The sequence below is a fragment of the Marmota marmota genome, unplaced genomic scaffold (assembly GCF_001458135.2).
Source record: "Marmota marmota marmota unplaced genomic scaffold, marMar, whole genome shotgun sequence".
Taxonomy (NCBI): Eukaryota; Metazoa; Chordata; class Mammalia; order Rodentia; family Sciuridae; genus Marmota; species Marmota marmota.
The window spans coordinates 20,913,601-20,938,103 of record NW_026000153.1 but is presented as its reverse complement, the minus strand read 5'-3'; the positions used below and the strand labels follow the sequence as shown (position 1 = coordinate 20,938,103).

Here is a 24,503-nt window from a genome sequence, read left to right as displayed (position 1 = left end):
CCTTATAAAGGGCGCGGTTCACTCCACTTGGACTAGAAAGTTAATGATTGCCAGCGCGGCGTGCTAGGAGCCCAGTGTTCAAAATAAGTTTGTTTTGCTCCTGCTTTCTGCGCAAACTGTGGGTGGAAGAAGGGTAAACGGTTCTGGTTTCAGACAGTGTTTGTCCTGTTGTTATGGGGGTTAAGGCCTGGAGCTAAAGTCCATATCTAACAACAAGCATGCAATCAGATGGGGGATGGCACTTGTTTTTGTTGAAAGACATAGTCATCTTGGTTGGCCAATGCTCTCCTACTGGACTCAGGGAAAACCTGAGCATTCATATGGGGAAACCAATGCCTGGGGTTGGAAGGTAGGAGAAACGAAGTCCAGGTCTCTGTAAGCTTCAAGGAACATGAGTAGGGAGTGGATTCTCTATGGCTAAGCCCAGAAGTGCCCCCCCCCCCTTGTTCTGCAGGAAGACTCCTCCTAGCAGTCAGGGAAACCCACAGTTTACAGGGAGGTTTCTACCAAACCCATCAAATCTCACTTCGGCCCTAAGAGAAGGACCTTGTTAACTTTACCTCCAAAGAGACATGCTCAAAACCTTAAGGAACAGTCTAGGTGCTGGCAATGGAGCCAGGACCTCAAAACTCCTTCTGACATTATGGCTTAAGCCAAATATTTATTAATATCAAATATGAAATCTTTTCTTAGGTAAAATTTCTATTTCTTGGTTATTCTCTTAGATCACAAGGAAGGAAAATAAGTCAGATGTCTTTAAAGAAAATCAGAAGTGAGCTCAGCTCCAGGAGCTGCAGGCTCTCTCTGGCACCTGGTCCATGGCTTCTCAGGGAAAAAACTATGATCAGGAAAGTGTGGAACCCTGCCTCTGGGACTCCACGAGCAGCATTTCCTCCAGCCCCACATTTCCTCACCTGCCTGTCCCCATCTTTGCTGGTCTAGTCACAGGCCCAGAGCAGCCCCCAGCCCTGGCCCTGACCCCTGTTTGCCCTTCCCTTCAGGTTCTTTAGGAGTGGTATTTCAGGCCTGGGGAGTCTCTGGAGGGTGGTTGGAGTGGCAAGCATCTGTCCAGTCCCTTGCTTTACATTAATGGACTCTGAGGCCAGAGGATGAAGAACATTGCAGGTCAAAGTCACAAGGGCTGTTATGGCACACCTTGCACTACTGGTACACTGTGGTGCACTCCTGTTCATGTTATCTGAGTCTTAAGAAAATGCCTTTTTCTGTAACTTGGCTAAATAAGGAACTGATATTCTTCCATTCAAGGAAACCAGCACTGATGCTTTCTCCAGAGCAAGTGTATGGGGTGACTAATGTACTTCTGGAATTTGAGGTTCATTGAAAACCCTAAAAGATAAGGAATACAATACCAAGGACCAGGGAGATGGGTCAGGGGGGCATTATGATAGCTCACAGTAGAACACCTGCCTGCCAAGAAGTCTCCTGAGTTGGGAGTTGAGGAATAAGGAGGCTTTAGAAGGTGTGGGGCTGAGGGAAGATACCCAAGGTGGGTGTGGAGGAGTTAGTAGCAGAGGAACATGGCCCCATCACACAGAAGCTTGCAAAGTGTTCAGGAAGAAACCAAGATGGTCCCTGTATCCAACCCCAAGGAAAGGTCCTCCTTTGATTCACCAGAGAAGGTTAGAGGGAGTTGCCTCTGCCCCTACTTCCTGGTGCTGCAGAGATGGACACAGCCCAAGGCCACCAATGAGGGGAGCCATATGGGAAAGAGAAAAGGATACTCAAAGGACAAGTCTTGCTGGCCCTGGGCTATATAGCCCACAGAATTGGAGATAGGTGTGAGATTATGTTGTGCTCCAATGTAAAGATGCACCAGCCAATCAGTCTCTACTCTGAAGCTATCCTGCTCACAACCTAAATGTCTATTGCCAGGGTCTGGATAACTAAATCTTTGGGGGCATCTTTTCACTGGGAAATATGCAGTTATTAATGAGGAAAAAAAGCAGCTCTATATTATATTATAGAGAAAAAAATCTTCAAGATGAGTACTTTTTCAAATTAAATAAAATCTCCAAGCTCAGAATGAGAAGGTACAGAATATGCCATTGTTGATTGTATAATAAAAGTAACTGTGACTCTAAATTTATGGGTCTTCTTGAGAAGACTACATGAAAACAGATATAATGCCCACTTGGCAGTAGGGTAGTGTGTGAATTTAAGTGGCTAAGGGACAGTCTGGACTTTTCTGTATCCTTTCTGGATTTGTATTATATACTTAGTTTCTCTGTTACTTTATCTACCTAAGAATAATCAAATTGAAATTAACTTATTACCTCCTATTCTAGTCACTTCCCTGGTTCCCTGGACCTAAGAAAGTGCCTCAGTTTTGCCATGTTCATTTTTGTTCTACCTGGAAAGTCTCAAAGAGCAAGAGCTCCAGCATCTCTTCAGCAACAATCAAAATAAAATCCATCAAAGTAATTGTACTTGGAAGTTCATGATCATGTTTGTCATTTTTTATTGAGATTTCAAATTTACTTTTAACATTTTTTCTTTAAAATTAATATTTTAAATTTAAATTTTAATTGTTTTAAATTAACACGTTTGATGTAGGTCCCTATAAAATAATTTCATTTGTAGAAGAATTTGTGCTCTGGATTTTCTGTTCTCTTTGACTTCCTCAATTTGTGATCACTGTCCACAATTTGAACAATTTCTTAATGAAATACATGAATGAGAAAATTTTTTGGCAAATCCTTGGGGCCCACCTACTGTGTGCCAGTTAGTTTGCCTGGGCCTGGACAGTTCACCCCATCATGCACTTACCCTCCTGCCCTCCCTCCCTCCCTGAGGTCACCCTCATTTTGCACGTAGTGGATCTTCCCTGAAGATCCATTTCCCAAATGTTTCCATTGCTTGCCTCATAGCATCAAACAAACCAAACAGCCACTAAACCTAAGAGTTCCGCTTTTCCTCCCAACTCTCTGTCAACACAAATGAACTCAGGCTCCTTCCTCCAGGCCCATTTGGACTCTCTGTTCATGTGTCAGTCCTCTGTGGGGTGAGCACAATAGTGACTCAGCCACCTGTGACTTGCTCCTCTAATCCTAATCCAGGCCAGAGACTCCAAAACTCTGGCTCATTTTCCAACTTTAATGAACCTACTCCCCTGTTCATTAAAAACAACACAATTTTCCTTCCACACCTCAAGATTCTGGTCTTGCTGTCCTCATGCCTGAATTTCCATTGTCCCACTGTCCTCATCTCCAGAGCCCATGATCTCTTGTATCCATCCCAGAAGTTTTCTTCCAAGACTCTGTCCTGATAACCCCCACCCTCCCATGACCAAAGACAGCAGAAGGTATCTTTCTTCCTTCCATTTTCTCCATCATGCATTTTCTGAGCTCCTGTCTGCTTTCTTGGTCCCAAATAATAGTAGCCAAATGGCATGGAGGGGAGCTCTTCTTTCAGTGTGGTGGGTTTGGAGCTAGGTTTGTGGAGGTAGGTAATGAGACACCCCAGACTGAGCAGCAATCGGACATGTTCACAGTCCTAGGGAGAGGAGGGCGTCTCTCGAGGGTTATAAACTCATCCTGTGATGATTGTGGTGGTGAAACAGGCCAGAGTCCCCCCTCCAGAAGACTCTTGCCATAATTAAGCCTCTCCTCTTGTCAGATCAGCAGGATGTCTGCAGAGGTTATTGGCAGTTGGGAGTTTTCCTCTTTCTTACAAATGCCAGGTTTGCACACAAAAGATGTGACAGAGTAGAGTCTCTAAGCTTGTTATTAAAAAAAAAGATATTATCTGTTTACTTAGTAAAAACTTGTGAAACCTGTGTCTGGTCTACGGGATGGGATCAGAGAGCACTTGTCATATGAACCTCTTAGGTCTCCTTAAAAGGGTGTAAGCTTCAAAGAATTTCTATACTCCATTGTTCAGAGGAAGAATCCTTAGGCGAGAGCCACCTCTGGTCCCTGCAGTCAATAATCCTGCTTCCTGAAAATTCCTCAGGTGTCCAGCCACTTCTGTCCTACTTCGGTGGCAAAGAAAAGCATCCAGCATGTTCAGGCATCTCTGGAAAAAGTGCCGCCATGGCTGGTCCTGAAACACACATGGGACTCCTCCAAGCAACAAAGAATGAAGTGCCGTGTGAGAGCACAGGGATGGGAGCTGGTGAGGGCAGGGAACTGGAGAGAGTATGGTGTTCTGCCAGTAGCCAGAGGTTCCTCCTGTCTGTGGGGAACATAGAGTAGGAGAACATTAAAAAGGGGCCCTGACACATCACCAGGGTGGGGAGCAGCTCTGGAGACCCTCTTCCAGCCTCCTTTTGGAGCATCAGCCAGACACCCAGATGGAACGGAGGATTGTTGAGACACAGCCCCATCCTCAAACATCTAGAGGGGAAAATAAACAGATGCTATAACAAATGTCCTGCAGCTTGTAATAAATGCATGAAGGAGAGAAAAGGGCCATTGGGAGGAGGGCATGGAGGGATGCTTTCAATAGATGCTTCGATGCTGGACAGAATTTCTAGCAGAGTCAGAGAATGCAGCATGACTATGGTGGGACAAATAAAGGAAGCCAGAGAGAAGGGATCCACGTGTCACCTCAAGGACTTCCTAGTTACCTGTATAACCCTTCTGCTACTATGTGATCTTTGGGAAGTTGTCAGTGACTCTAAGGGCTCTTTGAACATCCAAAGCTTGAAGGCCATTCTTAGGCTCCGTTCAATCTTCACAGCTATGGTCCTGTCTCCCTTTAACCCCTTCTCTATTGTCTGAGACCTGCCGTAAATGGCCTCTCCTCCCCACAGTCTTCCCTGGGTCCCAGGGAGACTTAGGCAGCTTCCATAGCTTCTCAAAGCATGAGGATGCATTGTGTTGTAGTCATGCTGAAGATCTAAAACAAGCTCACCTCTCTCTCTCTTCTCTCTCTCTCTCTCTCTCTCTCTCTCTGTGTGTGTGTGTGTGTGTGTGTGTGTGTGTGTGTGTGTGTTTGTCTCCCATCTGGCTTCTGGCTGAGTGGGCAGGAATGGGTGCCCAGTGGCTCCTCTGCCCAGAACCTACACAAGACACAATGGGTACCCCATAAACAAGTGTGGAATCCAGGAGCCAAGAGTACATGGACACAGGGTGGGGAGTAGCCAGGAATGGGCAGGGGAGCGAATCAGTATTTTTAAGCACTTAGTGTATACACCTAGTATCAAGTGGAGACAAAACTGTTACCAGGAGTTCTCATCAGCACCAGCTAGGCTGCAACCCCTACTTGACCTGAATCAAAGCCTTATGATTCCTGCAAACACTTTTGGCTTTACCCTACATCAAGCAGGCATTTGATGTAGGGTAAAGCCAAAAGTGTCTTCATATGCTGGGGCAATTTCAGGCTCGTTTGGGGAGGCAGTGTTGAAAGATGGTTTGGAGGCTACAACAAATCTTAGGAAGATTTTGGTGCCAGTTATGGAATATGTATTATGTCAACTTGAACAAAAAAAGGACATATGACAATTACTGGAAGATAGCCACCATCTCCTACCCTGCTGTAAATTCTCTGTGGTAGAGAAGAGGAAACCACTTTAGAAAAAGCAAGAAACACATGGTGATGGCACTCCCACTATGGACTCCAGGGGGCGCCAAGTGAACAGACAGCTTATAGCATCTTTGCCAATAATTAAATAGCACTTAACACTCCTGTCTTTTCATTGTAGGAAAGCCAATAATCAGTGTTGACTGTTACATCAAAAGAACTCAGCTGGGTGGGGTTGTAGCTCAGTGGTTGAGTGCTTGCCTCCCACGTGTGAGGCACTGGGGTCGATCATCAGCACCACATGAAAAAATAAATGAATAAAAACAAAGATATTGTGTCCATCTACAACTAAAAAAGTGTTTAAAAAAAAAAAACTCAACTCCAGGAGGTTTATTAAAGCCTGAAGGGGAGGTCACACCAGAGCAAGACCACATTTTTTCACTTTGGATTTCTGTGTCTTTGGGCCTCAGATTTTTCACCTGTAAGATGGGCACAGTGGAGTTTCTGGCTTAAGTAAGCACTAAATGGATGTGAGCTATTGTCATCCTGGGTATCACAGTAAGCTCCTGCTGCCATGGGCAGAGGATGTGGGCCCTTGCATGATGTAAACTATGCAAAGCCTTCCATCATCCACTCTTCCCAATTCTGCCTTTTGGGTTATGTGCTGCTTACCCACTGGCAGCCAGAAAAATTGGGCAATCTGTACACTGAAAAATAATAGAGTCAAGGGCAAAGTCAAACTTTCAAAGGGAAAAACAAAACAAAACAAAAAAACACACTGCAATCCAGGGAAACCTCAGAAGGGAAGCTGTTTTTGACCTGGGGTAAAAGCACAAAAAGTTATTCTGCCTGTGTTATGATCAACAAAGGGGATGATGTAAATCTATGCAAAGGCCTTGCCTGCTGCCCTTATCTCCCAGACAGATAAAGGTACCACCGCTCTGCAAACTGAAAGAAAGGTTGGGAAAAAATAGCTCACACCTACGCTCCCCAGTAACCCAGGTGAAAAATTCACCTAACTCCTGTCATGTCAATAATCCCAGATTCTAAACATGAGAGGAGTCAAATGAACTCAGGGGTCCCTGTCGGAAGACAGGGGATGAGGAGGGTGTACAGTCTCAGTGTTAGTGGTAAAACCAGGCCCCCAGTGCATTCAGGGGTGCATTGGGGGTTGGTTAAAGAGAGCAGATACTGGAGCTGGGACGGTAGCTCAGTGGTAGAGCACTTGCTTACTATGTGAGGCACTGGGTTCCATCCTCAGGACCACATATAAATAAATAAATAAATAGATTAGATAGATAGATGGATAGATAAATATACTGTGTCCATCTCAAACTAAAAATAAAATAAATAAATAATAGATAAAAGGTGGACAGATAATAAGTGCCTGGCACTGGGAAGGTGCACATAAGAGTCACTCCCTTGTCCTTGCCCTGCAGTGAGGCTGCTGAGGCTTGGCCCCTCCTCATCACTCTGCTCTGTTTAAAGTGTAAAGGTTTAGACCAGCACCAAGCCACCTGGGAACTGAATAGAAATGCTGATCTTCAGGCCCCACCCAGGCCATGGAATCAGGGGTGCTCCCAGCACTCTGTGTATTTAACAAGCCTCAAGCGGTTCTGATGTATTCTCCCTCTTGTCTCACACTTGCTTAAACGCCCCCACTTTCCCACCCCCCACCCCGGCTGCAAGAGGAGTGGTGTCAAGTTCTGGTTCAGGGTAATGAATGCATTTGATGGAAGAAATGCAGATACAGAGTAATCCTTGTTACAGCTGCGTGGTGGGAGGGAAATGTGGAGGAGTTACCAGCTAGCTCTCTGGGGCTCACCCCAAGTGAATATCCACGTGGAGTCTTTGTTGCCCCTTTTATAAACAGAGTATGTTGATAGAAGAAGCTAACTTGGGACACACAGGGGCCTCCAGAAGCCACACCACCCTTGCTACACCTCTGGGCACCATGTTGCTTGATCGAGCATAGAACCCATGGTGGAAAGGGCCATGACTTTGGTGAGGTGAAACCTATTGCCTACACTGAGAACTCCACCCTCAGGCCCCTCTACTGCTTGCACTTGAGGCGGCCACTCTCAGCCAGAGACCTTAATGCACCTATAAGGCCATCAGTCCAATGCAAATACTGAGGCTGCCCTCACCCAGCCCACAACAGACTGCCTCAAGGGACTGCAGGATCCCCCTCCCCAGGATGGGGCTGTAGGTTTCTTCTCCACAAGCCCTTAGCCCCCTGCTTAATTCCTGAACACATCAACTTTGAACAAAGGTCTTGACTTATGGCATGTTTGGAGGCACTAAGGACTAGTGACCTGGCTCTAGTTATTTGGTCAGGCAGAATGACTCTGACCCCAAAAGGGTGGGGTCCCAACCTCTGAGTCACAATGTGCACATTACCTGAGGCGCCATCACCTCCATAGGTGTGTGTATCATGTGGGATGCTGTCATTCACATCATTGTGTATGTATCGAGGGTCTGAATCATTGAAAATTGTCTCTCCGACAGGTTTATGGAGGTGCTCATCTCATGTTTTCTTTTCTTCTTCCTGTTGCAAGATGCTCTCCTTTCTTCCCCCTCACCTGTCACCTCCTCTCCACAGGCCTATTGTAGCTCCACATCAAACACTCTCTGCCCTTCCTGGTACATCTTGCTCTCTGCCAGCAACTGCCTCTTCCCAGTGCTCTGTGATGACTAATCATCATTCCTGTTATTTCATTTCATGTGCATCACAGATCCATTTCACTAGTCAAACACAGGTTCAGAAGGATTATGCAATTTTCCTCAAATGACAGAGCCAACGTACCCTAAACCCAGAGCCCAGTTTCCTATGGACATCTCTCAGGCGGATACTCTCAGATCCAGGCCTGCTTGCAGGGAGCTGTGGCTGCCTGGTGTCTGTGGGTAAAGAGGGTGGATATCCACCGCAGAGTGACTGAAGGAGTATGCTTCTTGGTAAAGATCTCTTTTTGGTAAAGTTGCTTATTGCAAAAAGGCCAAGCACAGTCATTAACCGAGAGCCAAAGAATCAAAAAGGAGGAACTTCCAATTGTAATCCTAAAGCTCAACAATGTCAAATGCCCTTCTTCCCAATTTCTCTTTCTCTTGTGTTTATTGGGAGCCCAGATTCTAAACATGAGAGCTGCACTTGGGTAGTTGGGTAGTGGTTTGTTTCCAATTTTTCTTCATGACAAATAATGCTACATTTTTTTCCCCTCGTTCCAGCTTGAAAAGTCTCAAAATGATTTTTTTTTTTTTTTTTGATGCGGGGCGGGGCGAGGGGGAGATTGAACTCAGGGGCATATGACCTACCCAGCCTATTTTGTATTTTATTTAGAGACAGGGTCTCACTGAGTTGTTTAGTTGTGTCACACTTTTGCTGAGGCTGGCTTTGAACTCTCAATCTTCCGATATATGCATCATATGTGTACATGTATACTTCACATGCAGGAACCTAAGAAAGGAGAAGGCAGCTGAGGAGAGATCACGTGGGCTCAGTGCACAGGCCCCTGGGCAGGTGCAGAGCTAAACTCGGGTGGACATCCACCCACCCTCCTGACTGTTCACTTTGAGGACATAATAGGTGGCAAAGAGGCTGAGATCCCTTAATTCTGAAGTCTTCCTGAGGATTTAGAGAGCACTGAAGGGGGATGGGGACCCATTTGACCTGTACAGATTTCACAGAACTGCACTTGCCTGCAAATGCCATGATTTTATTCTCTTTTATTGCTGAGAAATATTCCATTGTGTCTATATGCCACATTTTAATCCATTCATCTATTGAAGGGCATCTAGTTGGTTCCACAGTTTAGCTGTTGTGAATTGTGCTGCCGTTCTTTACAAGATTATTTACCACTAGCTACTTTTCTATATCTAGGGATTAAAGGCAGCCTGAAGCATATCAGAAACATGTAATTCCTTCAAATGGAGTTTGGAGAAATATGAGTGTTCAATGGAAATTTTGGTAGAACCCAGTAGTAAAAACAGTACCAATAGAAAATGCATCATCAACTGAGTATACCTTATTGAAATGCTTTGGACTAGAATTATTTCAAATTTTGTATTTTATCCAGTTTTGGAATATTTGCATAAACATGATGAGATATCTTCAGAGCGGGACCCAAAACTAAAAACAAACCTTATTTATGTTTCATATACACCTTATACATATGGCCTGAAGATAATTTTGAATATTTTTAGTGGGGCTGTGTTTTGCATGTAACTTATCACATGAGGTCAGGTATAGAATTTTCCACTGTGTCAAAAAAAAAAAAAAAAAGCTAAGGCAGCTCAATTCACAATAGCTAAGCTATGGAACCAAACTAGATACCCTTCAACACATGAATAGATAAAGAAAATGTGGTACATAAACACAATAGAATATTACTCAGCCATAAAGAAGAATGAAATTATGGCATTTGCTGGTAAATGGATGGAACTGGAGACTATCATGCTAAGTGAAATAAGCCAATCCCCCAAAATCAAAAGCCAAATGTTTTCTGTGACATGCAGATGCTAATGCACAATATGGTGGGGGAGAGAAGTTCATTAAACAAAGGGAATGGAGGTAAGGGAGGAGGGATGGTAATAGGGAAAGATAGTGGAATGAATCATACGTAACTTTCCTATGTTTTTATATGAAATCACAACAGTGTAACTCCTCATCATGTACAACTACAAGAATGGGAAGTTATACTCCATGTATGTATAATATGTCAAAATATACTCTATTGTCATGTATATCTGAAAAGAACACAAAAATGATATAATCACAAATAAAAATTATATGTATTTATAGTAAAAAAAAACTAAGGATTTTTCAGCATTTTGTATTCCAGATTTTTTAATTAGGTATGCTTAACATGTAATAGAAGGAGCTACCAGGTGTTGAGTTTACCCCATGCCTCTGCCCAAGGATTTCCCACACATTAGCAGAGACCTAGGGAAGAGTTCTCATTGTCCAAGGTCTTCACCATTTAAATGACAAGGCCAGGCTCTGAGTCTGGCCCTGCCAAGGCCTCAAGCAGTATTTGTAATCATATGTGTTTTCAATGTAGCCACCCAGCAGGATGCATGCCAGCTACTTGGACTTGGATTAATCATGAATTATCTACAGTCAGCATGTCCTACAGGTGAGGGATTTGGGACCCTGTGCTGTAGAGCATGTCTGGGATCCACCCTGGCAGCTCCCCACCCTTCTCCAACCCCAACTTCTGCTCTCTGAACTCTCCAGCCACGCCAGGCTCTGCTCTGCTCAGACTTGCCAGCCTATTCCCCTATTTTGAAGTTTGGACCCTTACTTGCATGCAAAAGTCTTCCATGCAGAAATCTTCTCCCTGAGAAGATTCCCAGGCTGAGGGACTAGGGCAGATTCACCTCTGAGGGCTACTATTCTGGGACCATATGGTCCTTGTGACAAATACTTGTCATGTGTATCTAATCCATCCTGGCCTTGGACTGTGAAGGTCTATGATGGATAGGGGCTGTGTCTGTAACTATCTGTTGATGAAGCAATTCAGGAACTTGTCTAAGAACATATTGCTCTGTTCTCAGTCATATCAGGTAGCACAATGCAGAGGATGAAGCAGCCTTGACTTGACTTACTTAAGGATTTGGGACAAGCCCCTCTCCACTGCCACCCTCAGTTTCCCCATCTGGAAAATAAATGAACTATGCTAAATGAGTTTCACTTTTTAAAATTATTATATATTCATTACATCTTCTTTTTAGGATCATGTAAAACAGATAAGCGATACTAATAAGTGATACTAAACTTTTTTTTAAGATGGGTCTCACTATATATTGCAGTTCCCATGCCTCAGTCTCCCAAGTGGCTGGGACTACAGGTGTGCACCACACACCTGGCTAGTGATGCTCAAATTTACCCATCATGCCTGGCATGGTGGTTCAATCACCTGCTTGGGAAACTGAGTCAGGAATATCAAAAGCTCAAGGACAGCTTGCACAACTTAGTGAGACCCTGTCTCAAAATAAAAATTTTAAAAGGATTGGGGTGTGTAGTTCATTGGCAGAATACTTGCCTAGAATGCACAAAGGCCTGGGTTCCACCCTAGTACTGAAAAACAAATTTTTTACCTGTCGGAGGCCACCATGAACAGGAGCTGAGCACGTACCCTTAGCCTTGAGCAATGAAGGTGTGGAACAGGCTTCCACTCGCAGCGTGAAAGCAGGTGGACCTCATCTTTGTTGGGCAAGGAATTACAGCTCTGGGAGTGGGTGTCATTCAATGGGATTGGGCTACACCCCCCGAAACCCAATCCCTTGCCTCCTTTGGGTGAAACTTTCTCAAGTGTGTCCCCTCCAATAAATAGAGTTTTAGCTGGTACTCACTCTCTTTTGCCTGTCTCTCCTGCCTTCCTTGTGGGAGCTGGGGCAGTGGAACCATCGCTAAACCCCAAGAAAAAGGCATTTTCTCTGTCTCTGTGTGGTTGTTTAGTGCCAGCCCAATTCACCTGTAGTGACCCTGACTGATTTAATCGTGTGTTGCAGCATTTACCCATCATCCTGCCTTCTGGATGAGACTGATATTACCATTGTCATGCATCTCTTTTGCATATATCTTGACTATAGTGTACTTATTTATCTATATATGCATCATATGTGTACATGTATGCACCTGCACATACGTGTTTAGACACATATTTCTGCAAGGTATTCCTTTCCTTAGATTTGCCCTAATTTATTCCAGCAGAATCCTTTTGCTGGCTATGCACACTGAATAAATTTGGGCACTGAAAGACCATTCTCCATGGATATCAGTAGCAGGAAATAAGTAACAACTCCATCTGATTATCTCCTGAACATTCGTTCAAGGTCATGAACATTTGCATGCATATTACACATTAATGCCAATTTTCACCACAGAAGGGTTGCTCCCTGAGGCTCACCAGCAGCATAGAGGAGTTCTCCTTTCTGGACACCCTCAACACCTTCACCTGCAACCAGTCACCTAGCTGTGCAGTTCTGTGAAATCTGTACAGGTCAGATGGGTCCCCATCCCCCTTCAGTGCTCTCTAAATCCTCAGGAAGACTTCAGAATTAAGGGATCTCAGTCTCTTTGCCACCTATTATGTCCTCAAAGTGAACAGTCAGGAGGGTGGGTGGGTGTCCACCCGAGTTTAGCTCTGCACCTGCCCAGGGGCCTGTGCACTGAGCCCACATGATCTCTCCTCAGCTGTCTTCTCCTTTCTTAGGTTCCTGCATGTGAAGATGGTTCAGAGCTGGGAAAGCCCTATATACTACCTCATTTTACACAGAAATGAGAGAGCCCACCAAAATCACATGGCAACTTAGTGGCAAAATTCAGAAAAATAATATTTTTTAAAAAAATAATAAAGAGTAGCAAGGGTAAAGAGCACTTTTGCTTGAAAACCAGGCAAGCCCAGGTTCTCCCTATTTTTTAAATTTGATACAAATCCCAGGTTCTTGTCTTGATTCTGCTGACTACCACTAAGAGACCCCAAGCTACATAGCTCAATTTTTTTTTTAATTGCAGGATTTTTAAAAATATTTATTTATTTATTTTAGTTTTAGGTGAACATAATATCTTTATTTTATATTTATGTGGTGCTGAGGATCGAACCCAGTGCCTCATGCATGCTAGGCAAGCACTCTACCACTGAGCCACACACAGCCCCCATACCTCAATTTTTAAAGATCCATCTTCCCTTCATTAAAATGGCATAGTAACAACTTCGTTCTTAGAGTTGTCAGAAGGTTGCAATTATGTCTAAAACTGCTGGGCGTGGTGGTGTATGCCTGTAAATCAGCAGCTCGGGAGGCTGAGGCAGGAAAATCGGGAGTTCAAAGCTAGCCTCAGCAAAAGGCACTAAGCAACACAGTGAGACCCTGTCTCTAACAAAATAGGGCTGGGGATGTGGCTCAGTAGCCAAGTGCCCCAAGTTCAATGCCTGATACCCCCTCCCCCCACCAAAAAATCATTTCTAAAACCAAACTTACATGTAGTTTCTTCTAATTGTTGCCAGCTTCCTTTAAAAAAAAAATGTCATGTTTGGTTCTTTGGTAAATAATAAAGGTTTTTAAGTTGCCTAAATATACCATATTAAGCTGTTTCATTCCATCAGGTGTTCCTAGGGCTTGATTTCCTCTATTTTTAGTTCAGTCCCCCTAGATGCTCAAGGTGTGTTAGGAAATGACTATTAGTATAGGAGACCAAAACCAGTATAGATTAGCATAACCCAAGTTACCATTACTCTGTGGTCTTTATTGCCACTCATTGAAGCCAAGTCTCCAAAGTGGACCTACACCAGTGTATCACCTGGGAATTGTTAGAAAAGCTAATGGGAGCAGCTCAACAGGAACTTGGCTGGTCCAGCACTCTGAGCAGTTAACACGTCTTCCAGGGGTTCCTGAGCAACTTAAATTTGAGAATCGCTGAAGAAAAGGAAAGTCTGCAGTCACAGAACATACTCCGAAGTCCTCTCAGCTTGGCTGGACACAGAAAGGAGTTTGGTCTTGGTTGAATTGGCTAAGGAGATAATCCCCTTTCCTTTTGTCATACAGGGCTTCTTGCTGGGAGCACCACCTCTCCCCCTCTACTTACAGAACTCCACTGGCACACATTCAAGTGTACTCAAGAGTAACCAACGAGGAGAACCTGCCTGAACCTGCCCAGCGCCGCCACGAGGTCATTAGGTAGATCCTACACAGGTGGGCTTCTGCACCTGCCCAAGGCCTGAGTGGTGATTCAGCACCACGGGGCAGATATATCTAGATGGTGGGGCTCCCAGGGCGCTGTAAGAAGGAAGGTCCTGGCAAGGAGACAGGATGGAGCCCAGGATGCAGGTAAGCAGGGAGGGGGTGCTCTAGGCTCTGGAGAACCCCAGGGAAGGTCCCAGTCGCCAGGTAACTGCAGTACTAAGACTCTGGGCATTTACCCTTTCCCTCTCCTGGCCCACCTAGCAAGATCTCCCAAATCTGGGCAGTAATAGCCCTCTTAGCCTGAGGTGTGTGTGTGGTGGGGGGAGGGTGCTAAAGCAGAAGGCCAAAGAGACCAGATGCCCCAGGCCACCCTGGCAGAGAGGGCTTCGGGACACAAGAGAAACCCCATGAGCTGACTGTCTGTCTGTCTGCTGTAGATGCATAATGAAATGCTGGCCTAGTAGAATGAGATAATCCTACATGAAGTCAAAACCTATCAATGCCTACCATGCTTTGAGCATGCCCTAGAGCACCTGTTGGGTTAGGACCCTTAACTACTCCCCCCAACCAGGAGGTCCTGGGCCCCCGCCTTAGTGTTCATGTGCCTTGGCTTTTTCATTAGAAAGTCATTTTTTTTTCCTTTTTTCACTCCTAAGTGGCAATACACTTCTATAGTTCCAAAACATTGACATAAAAAGATACACAGTGACTCCTTCTATCTTCTATCCAACCCTTCCTCACCATACCTGTTAATTTAAAGCTGCTTCTAGAACTTATTTAAAGTCTTATTTTTCCTCAGTCCAAGACTATTTAAAACATAGAATTTTTTCCTTATCATTCTATAAAAACTATTTGCATGCTTTTTATAGGTGCACAGTATTCCCTTAAATAGTTATAATTTAACAGATCCACAATGATGAATATTTGGGTTGTTTCCAATCTTCTACAAAATGATGTTATCAACCACCTTGTACATGTACATGTGTGCATGTATCTTTCTGTAGAATCAGTGTTTAGGAATGTTGCTGGTCAAATGGAACATGTACTTTGAATGCTCCCAAATTTCCTCCCATACTGGATGCAGCAATTTCCTCTCTGTCTTGTCTAAAGTTTTCATGCTTCTGGATTTTTTTGTCAGACTCACAGATGGAAGAAAATGGTACGTTGCTTTCATTTCAATCTGCATTTTTATTACCAAGAAGGAGGTTGAGTACGTGTATGCCAGAAAGGACAGTTTCTACCAGCTGCTCAGAAACCTTGTGGATTTGTCCATCAGGCTGCTGTGTGTTTCCTAAATTATAGACAGACTTGCCCTTTGTTTACCTTTTAAAGGAATTGTATTTGTCTTTGATCTTTTCAATACTGTATCATTATTTTTTGCAGAAGTCTTAAAATATAGATAGTCCATTTTTTAAGATCTATGTTGTGAGTTAAATAGAAAAGCCTTACTTAGGATAAATTGACAGAATAATCCACCCTTTTCCTTCAATCTGTCCATTTCCTCCGGATACTTTAAAATGTTGGGGGCTTTTTGCATTTAATCCACTTGGAATTTATCTTAGTGAATGATGTGATGATATAAGAACCCAACTTTTTTTCGTATTTTTAAAGGTGTTTTTTTTTTTTTTGCTCTTCCCATAATTTGTGATTTTAAGAGTATAATCCTCAATACCTTATAATTTGTTTTAGTTCAAGGCATGAGCGAGGAATTTGGCTTTATTTTTTTATTTTTTCCAAATGGCCAAACAGCCAGAATAACATGTGATAAAAGACAAAAACTCTCCTCCCTGTTCATCTGATATTTTCCTTTTTTGCATATGCTGCCTTCATATTCGAGTCTGGAGCATCTGTTCTTTCTACATGTTTGTAAAACAATACTAAATTGTTTGATGTGTAAGCTTTCAACACATTGCAATATTATTAGAAAACATCAAACTAGAGTCTCAGTTCATTGTTATAAATAGCTAGTTAATAGTACCTCCTGTTAGTAAGAAAATATACTATTACCTTGCAATTTCTTTTTGATAAAAGTCCCAGTTCTTTCCCTTAGCCCAATTTCTTTACTCTGAGATCTTGTCCTCTGAAGTAGTAGGATTTAAAGTCTCTTTTTATAAGTGCTGATGATTTTACAGGAAAGGAGATAAACTTTAATGTGGTATTGATCATTTCTTTTTCCCCCAATTTAATCATTTCTTTTTCCTGCCTCCATCTAGCATGGGATAAAAAAATGAATTAGCTTCAATTACTACTTCATTCCTGTTGTTCCTATTTCTCCTAGTATTTTTTTTATGGATATTCACTTTTCTATTGTCTGGTACAAAAATCTCACAACGACTGTGCATTTTAGTTGTTTTTATTACACTGTGCTTTTGGTTTTGTTTTTAATAGGTTTTGCCATGAATTCAACCTTTCCAATATAAGTATTTAAGTCTGTATTTGTTCATTTTTACTTCCCAAATATTATTTTTTCCCATTATACACTCTTCCCCCAACCTTTGGCACCGTGAATTGAGCCCAGAGGTACTTAACCACAAAGTTATATCCCCAACCTGTTTTTTTTTCCTTTTAATTTAGAGACAGGGCCTTGTTGAATTGCTTAAGGCCTCATTAAGTTGAGGCTGGTTTTGAACTCACAATCCTCCTGCCTCAGCCTCCTGAGCCACTGGGATGATGGGTGTGTACCACCAAGCTCAGCCCATTCTCTTAGATATGTCTTATTTTATACAGTGCATAATTGGGTTTTTCTTTCTAATTCAATCTGAGGATCCTTTGATGAGTTTACTCCATTTTCCCTTATCAATAAGACAGATGTCTTTGGCCTTTAGTTATTTTAGATTACCAAACAAAACATATAGACTGTTAAGTACATGAAAAGATGTTCACCTTCATTACTCATTATAGAAATGCCTATTAGGACCACCATGCAAATGAGATTTTACTCATGAAAATGAAATACACTACTCACCTATTAGAAAACTAAATTTTTTAAAAAAGAGCATGACACATGCTGGTGAGATTGTGGAGCAGCGAGAACTCCATATGTTGTTGGTGGGGTTGAAGAATGGTACAACCACGTTGAAAACCAGTGCAGCGGGATCTGATGCTGGTTCATGCTTAGGCATAAATACATCCTTTGGGTTGCTTGGAGTTGCCATGAATCCAGTCCCAAGGTTTTGCTGAAAGGAAACCATGTATAAAACTTATCCCAAGCTGGGCATGGTGGAGCATGCTTATAATCCCAGCAGCTCGGGAGGCTGAGGCAGGATGATTGCAAGTTCAAAGCTAGCCTCAGCAATGATGCTCTTCTCTAAATAAAACACAAAATAGGGCTGGGGAGGGGCTCAGTGGATGAGTGCCCCTGAGTTCGATCCCTAGTATCAAAAAAAAAAAAAAAAAAAAACTTACCCCAAGGCTACACAACAAAAGCTCTGTTCATGGTCACAATCAACTTGTCCTCTTCAAGGGAGTGGGCACTCCTTCACCACCTTCTGGCTAAGCATCAGGGCTCTTGGTTTGTGCAGCTGGGTCTCTGAACCCATGGGACGAGCTTAAGCCTTGATCTCACCAACTCCAGTTCACCCCTCACTGCTGCCACTTCTTGTTTCAGGCTGCTCGGCCTTCAGTTTTTAACTTCTCAGTTATGGAGGACAGTCATCCTTCACTCGTAATAATGCTGTTAGAAATCAGTGGAAGCAGATTTTAAGTGTTCCCACACACCTTGCTGGATAAATGTTTCCCGAAAACCCCCTCACTAAATTTCCAGAACCTCTTCACCCTGGCCTCATTCTGAGGTCTTTGTGGGGATTAAACACATAACTGTTCTGGTACAACCTCATGACACTACAACTATTCTACTGTACATGTTTTGTTCCAAAGTCAGTGACATGAAAAGTCATCAGTAATTTGGAAGAGTATGCAGTAAGGAGTAACTTGGATCCATTTATGAAAATAGGAATCTAAGTGTGCTTTTTTTAAATATGTGAGATATACAGTAGTCCTCCCTTATCCAAGGTTTTGCTTACCTACAGTAAAATGTGGTCCAAATATATTAAGTGGAAAATTCCAGAAGTAGACAATTCATAAGTTTTAAATTGCCATTCTGAGCATTGTGATGACATCTCATTCTGTCCTGCCTGGGCATGAATCATTCCTTTGTCCAATGTTTCCACATGGTGTATGCTACCCATTTCTTAGCCACTTATTAGCTGCCTTGATTATAAGATCAACTGTTATGATTTTGCAGTGCTTGGGTTCGAGTTACTCTTTTATTGCAATGGCCCCAATGTGCAAGAGCTGTGATGCCTGCAATTTAGATATGCCTAAGAGAAGCCATGAAGTGCTTCCTTTAAGTGAAAAGATTAAAGTTTAGTGTACAGGTGAAAGTTTAGTGAAAGTTTGGGGGGGGGAATGGTATTTTGGGGGTCAGTTCTATCTGTGATTTTTGGTACCCACCAGGGTTCTTGAAATATAGCCCCATTGATAAGGGAAGACTATATAAATATTTGTTTTAAGCCACTAAGTTTAAATGTAATTTGTTATGCAGCAAATGATAAACTCTTACATGTTCCCATTGCTTCAGACTAATATTCTTAATCAGTCTCATGTTTAAAGTTAATATACTCATCTATTTTTATTTTCTTCTAATAGAAGTTTAGTTCCCTATTACTTCAACATTGGTAACAAGCCTTCTAGTTGGGCTTCCACCAAAATTAATTACTAAATATTCCACTCGGTGCACAATATGGACAATAATTCAGTAAAGTAAAATGTTTTACTTGCTCTAACAGTTATCACTCCAAGTAGAAGACAGGCATGAGCAGATGGATTGGAAATGGAGTCCTTAGACTTTGACCTTGACTGTTTTCGGGGAAGCTCACGTGTGCGCTTGAGTTTCCCTTGTATAAGTTCTGAGTTCTTATGGATTGCTGATTCTGTCCAGGCCATAGGAATGCAGACGCTAGTCACACAGTATAGACAAGCATCAGGGAATGTAAAAAATCACTCCTAAAAAAAACATTCTATTCTCTTATAGAAACTTTTCAGTTCCCTATCACCCTATGTGACAATAGCTTCCTTAACAGTTTGGGGATGTCATAGACTGCAATGGACATTGTAACTGGAAAGGGTTATTCTCATTACTAAAAAAATACATGCAAGAAATTGTTCCATTAGAGTGGAATAAAACAAAAATTAAAAATCTGGTATGTATTTGCAAGTTTCCTCAATGCGTAGTAAAGTGGGGCAGATATTCTATGATGCTGTTAGTATCGTATACCTCAAGATACCTAGGAATGATGACAAACATGATAGATTGCTTAGCTGCCATCAGGTCATTTGACATGAACAGTTTCCAAGGGGCACTGTGAAAACATGAGCATGTTTTCTATTGGGATCAGTTCCAGGCCCCTAAGGATGCTCAAGTCACTTATATAAAATGGTGTAGTGTTTGAGAGGATCTACATAGGTTCCACACATATAATTTAAATCAATCTCTAGATTACTTATAATACTGAATGCATTGCAAAGTCTATGAAAGATATTGTTATACTGCATGATATGGAAAATAAGGACAAGAAAAAATTGCACATGGGGCTGGGGAATGTGTCTCAAGCGGTAGCACACTCGCCTGGCATGCACGGGGCGCTGGGTTCAATCTTCAGCACCACATAAAAAAAATAAAATAAAGATGTTGTGTCCACCGAAAATGAAAAAATAAATATTAAAAAATTCTCTCTCTCTCTCTCTCTCTCTCTAAAAAAAAAATTGCACATGTTCAATGCCATGATGACCAGCATGGTCAAACTAGCAGTTTCCCACAAGGGGCAATGAGAGGTTAGAATTAAAGACTCATAACACAGATTTTGAAGATAAGAGCTGGTGTTAGGTGGAGCACTGCTCTCTGATGGAGAAGCAGGTCTAAAGAATTACAGCAGCAATCTTTATTAATGTCTCATTAATCAGATTAAAGCCTATGCAAACATTATTCTTTGTATTCATGAAAATTACAAAGTTAGCAACATTATGCAGTTTACTCTTCAGTGACATACTACAGTTGCAATGTGCAATGTTAGGAGCTTTGTGTAGCTCTCAAGAAAGTCCATTGTTTAAAGTTACTTTTATGTGGACAGGTTCAGGAGCAGCAGAGCCCGTGAAATACTGTAGTTGTCTATCAAAAGAGTTCCTTTATTTCCAGAAGCTATGTGCCTGAGATCAAGGTTGAGGCTGATAAGACTCTAGCATGGAGCCCCCTCATGGAGGGTATTACCATAGCAACTGGGCATCCTACACCTTTTCACAGAAACTTTCCCAGGCACCAAGCATGCCACAGCCATGAAGTCCTCAAAGACCCCAATTTCAGACCCTGCTCTCCCATTCACTGTCCCTGCTCTCCACAGTTCAATACAATTTTGTTCTGGAATATTTTCAACCTCTGATTTGTTGAATCTGCCAGTGTGGAATCTGCTGAATAGAAGCTAACTGTAACTTGTTTTCTGGGTGGGGGTGGGGGAGTGTGAGAACAGGAGTATGAATGGCTTAATCTAGACTTGATCTTGGAGGAAAACTTGACCAACATAATGGCTGCAGTCAGTCATGGGGCTTGGGTTGGGATATTAACCTGTGGTCCAAATACCTTCTACCTCAACCAACCAGCCAGAGCCTCCTGCCTAACTCTCTTCACCTGTTCATGTGTGAAAAGCTGCAATGTTCATAAATAATTTCATCTTTCTATGTTAATTTGCATGTTAAAATTATTTCCTTGGCAGTGTTTTACTAGGGTTTTTTTCCCCTGGGGAGGGGGTTTCCTGAACATCCTCTGTTCCTATTTGCCCCATTAAATACCCACCTCTGACCACTGCTGCCATGTTGAAAGTAGTGAGTGAAAACCATGTGCAGAAGCATATTGTCCCATCTCGTGCCAGGTGTCACCCCTCCATGCTGCACGTTCTCCTCTGTGGGGTGACTTTAGGGTCTATCTCATAGGGTGGCCCTGCCCAGATGAGAATGTGCCTGGGGTGGGATTTGAGCTATCTAAAAAGCTTGCTATGACTGATTAGGATCTGAATCTTTTTTTTTTTTTTTTTTTTTTTGCTTTATAGGTTTCTGTATTGAGTTCCTCTGAGGATGAGAGCCCCTTTCTAGTGACAAAGAAGAGGTCCTGGAAGAAGTCCACCAAGCATAGCACCCCTGAGGAGACAGCCTTGGGCTGGAGGAGTCCAAGGCCCCCAAGAGGGACTTCCCACCTCCTAGGGTCCCCAGTGCCTTCTCAGTCCTCCAAGGACCTTATGTCCCAACTGGCAGGGGTCAGCCCTATAGCCACCTTCAGAAAGAGAAAGCTGTCGACCATCAGGGCATCTGAGGGCACCAGTGGGCAGTTAGGGTCCTATTTGGACGACCCGGCTCCTGGGAAAGACCCACCTGTGTCAGCCTCATTAGCCAAACAGGAGCAGAAAAGAGAGGCCAGGGAAGCAAAGAGGTGGCCAGGAACTTCGGGATTGCCTGGGATTCCAGATATAACCAGGAAGAAAAGACGAGACCAGAAAGGACAGGAGGCTGTGGTAAGGTCTTGCCCTGTCCCTTTCTCACCCCCACCCCATACAACTCCAAGTCCCTGTTGACAGGAAAGCAAGTGCTGCCAAGCTGTGGTGCACTGGCACCCACCTTGAGTGACTTCATGTCCTTTCAACCACAGACACGGAGGGCCAACCACCCACTCTTCACAGGAGGTCACTGAGGCCGTCAGCCTTTCTAACACCTGGTGCTGTCCTGTCCTAAGGTGGCCCTCTGCTCGGAGGGGATCCTGTGGCCATTGTTGCCTGTAAGGCTTTCCAGCCATGGCTTTGCCCTTCGAGCCCTTGCTGTGGCTCTGGTTGCTCCCTATCCTTGGTCTCTAACCCACGGGGAATTGGGTTACCAACTCTCTACAGTTTTGAGGGTGCAAACAAGGTTGGTGGCAAGAACAACCCTGTTGGGCATTGACATCTTCCAGTGAAAACTACCACCCTGTGCTGAGTCTGGGCTCCTTTCTGCTCTTTGAGCTATTAGCAGGAAACTGTCACCACTCCTGAGACAATCCTAGTTTCCCAGGGCTTGAGTGAGGCGGCCTTGACACCTTCCCTAGTGCTGCCTTACAACAGAGATGTTCCACCCTCCCACAGCAAGGTCTAAGCTCCTGTGATGGGGCAGCTAACAGGGCATAAGTTATGAAAGACCCACATTTCTCTTTGACATAGTTCTCTTTCTCTGCTGATCAGATGAGACAGGAGAAAACCCTCCTCACCAACCACCTGGCACATCAGGGCCAGGCTTCCCCTAAAGATGCAAGGGGAACTGGCTCAATCTGGAGCACAGGGAGGAGGGGGCACCGGGTAGGGCTTGAGTGCTCAGGTGTCTGATCTGAGCAAATGTCTGTTTCCAGGCCTGGTGGGTATTTCTTTTCCTAAGTGCATTTTTGCAGTGTGCAAGTTTGTCCCTAGTAAAAATGACTGTTCCTGTGTAACAGCTATCTTCCAAACAGATGCAGCGGGTGAGGCAATGGGAAAGCTGCCTACTTCAGGAAATCGAAGAGGCGGTCCACCATGAACTCTTCATCCAAGCCGAGTGAGCACTTGACACTGGGGCAGCAAAGGTAGGTGCTCGGGGACCTGCCTCCTTGGCCTGACATAGTCATCTACAGGGAGTCCCCAAGGCCCCTCATGGGGAGGTGGAAGCAGATGTTACCCAGACTATAAAGTTGGGGTCAGAGATGCCAATGGAGTGGGGCCAGGGGACAGAGTTGGCAGGTTAGAGAATGAGGTTCTGTATGTTGTATAATTTAAAAACCAGCTGGCCTGATTGAGCTCCACATCCCCTACTTCCTGGCTGTGACCTTCAGGGACATCTCTCTGACTGTCTGACCCTGGTTTTCTTATCTGAAATATGACAAAAACCCATCCCAGGGCAACATTAGGAACATAAGGCCAATGAGTGTGAGAGTGGCCATGTGGCCCTTCTCCCTTTGCCCTTAGAAAGGGATGAGTATCAGGATCCTCAGACCACTCTGGGCTGATTCCTTCAGACCCTCAGGGATGTGGGATCAGAAGGGAGGTTGTTGTAGTAAAGAAAGCTCCCCTAGGGCACTTGAGCAACCTACCAGGGGCAGACACTGAACATGAGGGTTTGCACTTGAGGAAAATAGATGAGCTACATGAGTTTTCTGGTGGTGACTCACTGGGACTGTTCCCAGTTGGCTTCCTCCAACTTTTCCCGGTGGGTGGAGATAAACTCTTTGCACTGGGGAATGGAATTATGAAATGCTAGGCTCTAGGCTGAGTGCAAACACAGGTACAGCTGATGTTACGAGCTTGACCTTGGTGCTCAGCCAGGCCCATGGCAGAGAGGACAGAAGATGTGGAAGCTCATCTTCTGGGTGGGGTCCTCAGGGACAAAGACATAGAAGGAGGCTTCTAATGGGTTCTCCCAGGATAAAAGAAACTGGAAAGTGGATAGAGTCTAAATTTGGGCCTCAGTCCCCTCAGGAAAGGATTAAGCCAATTCCCAGTGCATCTTCAGGGACACCATAATTACAGCCAGAAGCAGGTCCCCAACCATGATGTGCTCATAGAGCTCTCATCTGAGCACTGATGGTGAGGGGTGTATTTTCTTTTCCCATCTGTGGAAGAGGGTGCAGGTTCTGACAGAGAAGGGCCCATAGTCACTTCCTGGAGAGCACTCACCTCTCTCCCTGACAGACCCCAGTGAGGAAACAGGCCCTGGGATCTCATGATGATTCAGGTAAAGACAAGGAAGCTTGAGAGTTCAGGCCACCACCTGCTGCCAATGTTGCATAGCTGACCAGGACTGAGGTCCCAGACCTGGTCTCCATCATGCCAGCCCACAGGTGAAAGTTGAACATGAGGGATCTGGTAGGAACACAGTAGGTCCTGGAGGAGAAAGCCCTGAAACTGACTCTCACCTGGGGAGCATTCTGGAAATCTGCAGAAGTGTTTGTAATGGTTTCCTGGGCCAGGTTATAGGAATTTAACCTCTTGTTATTGCTTGGTATAGCCTCCTACCCCATCTCATACTGTGCCCTCTACTTAGCATCCAGGCCCATAGGAGTGATGGACATATCACCCTAATACCTTACTGGAAGGAAGAGGAGACGAACATGCCTGAGCTTCAGTTTAACAAGAGACCAGTGTCAAATTTCAGGAACACATCTTCCTGTGGACATGTTATAACCATTTAAATGCTTTTATTTTTATTCTTGTGAATACTTGCATCCCACACTTTATCTAAAAATGTTTGCTTTTTTTTTTTTTTTTTTTTTTTTTTTGCTGGCTAAAAACAAGCATGCT

At 43.8% G+C, this 24,503-nt stretch overlaps 1 protein-coding gene across 1 annotated transcript; it reads left to right on the top strand.

The window, feature by feature from the left end:
* The first annotated feature begins 14,292 nt into the window (after positions 1-14,292).
* Ccdc201 (coiled-coil domain containing 201) lies at positions 14,293-23,040 on the top strand. Its single transcript, XM_048786316.1, has 3 exons — positions 14,293-14,310; positions 21,264-21,722; positions 22,667-23,040. Exons 1-3 carry the CDS (start codon positions 14,293-14,295, stop codon positions 22,766-22,768), a joined length of 579 nt encoding a protein of 192 aa, XP_048642273.1. The 3' UTR covers positions 22,769-23,040.
* The last annotated feature ends 1,463 nt before the right edge of the window (positions 23,041-24,503 follow it).

Bases quoted from the DNA above. Each gene is read 5' to 3' on its own strand.
- Ccdc201 (XM_048786316.1), top strand. The intron at 21,723-22,666 runs GTAAGGTCTTGC...CCTGTGTAACAG, and splicing joins AGAAAGGACAGGAGGCTGTG to CTATCTTCCAAACAGATGCA.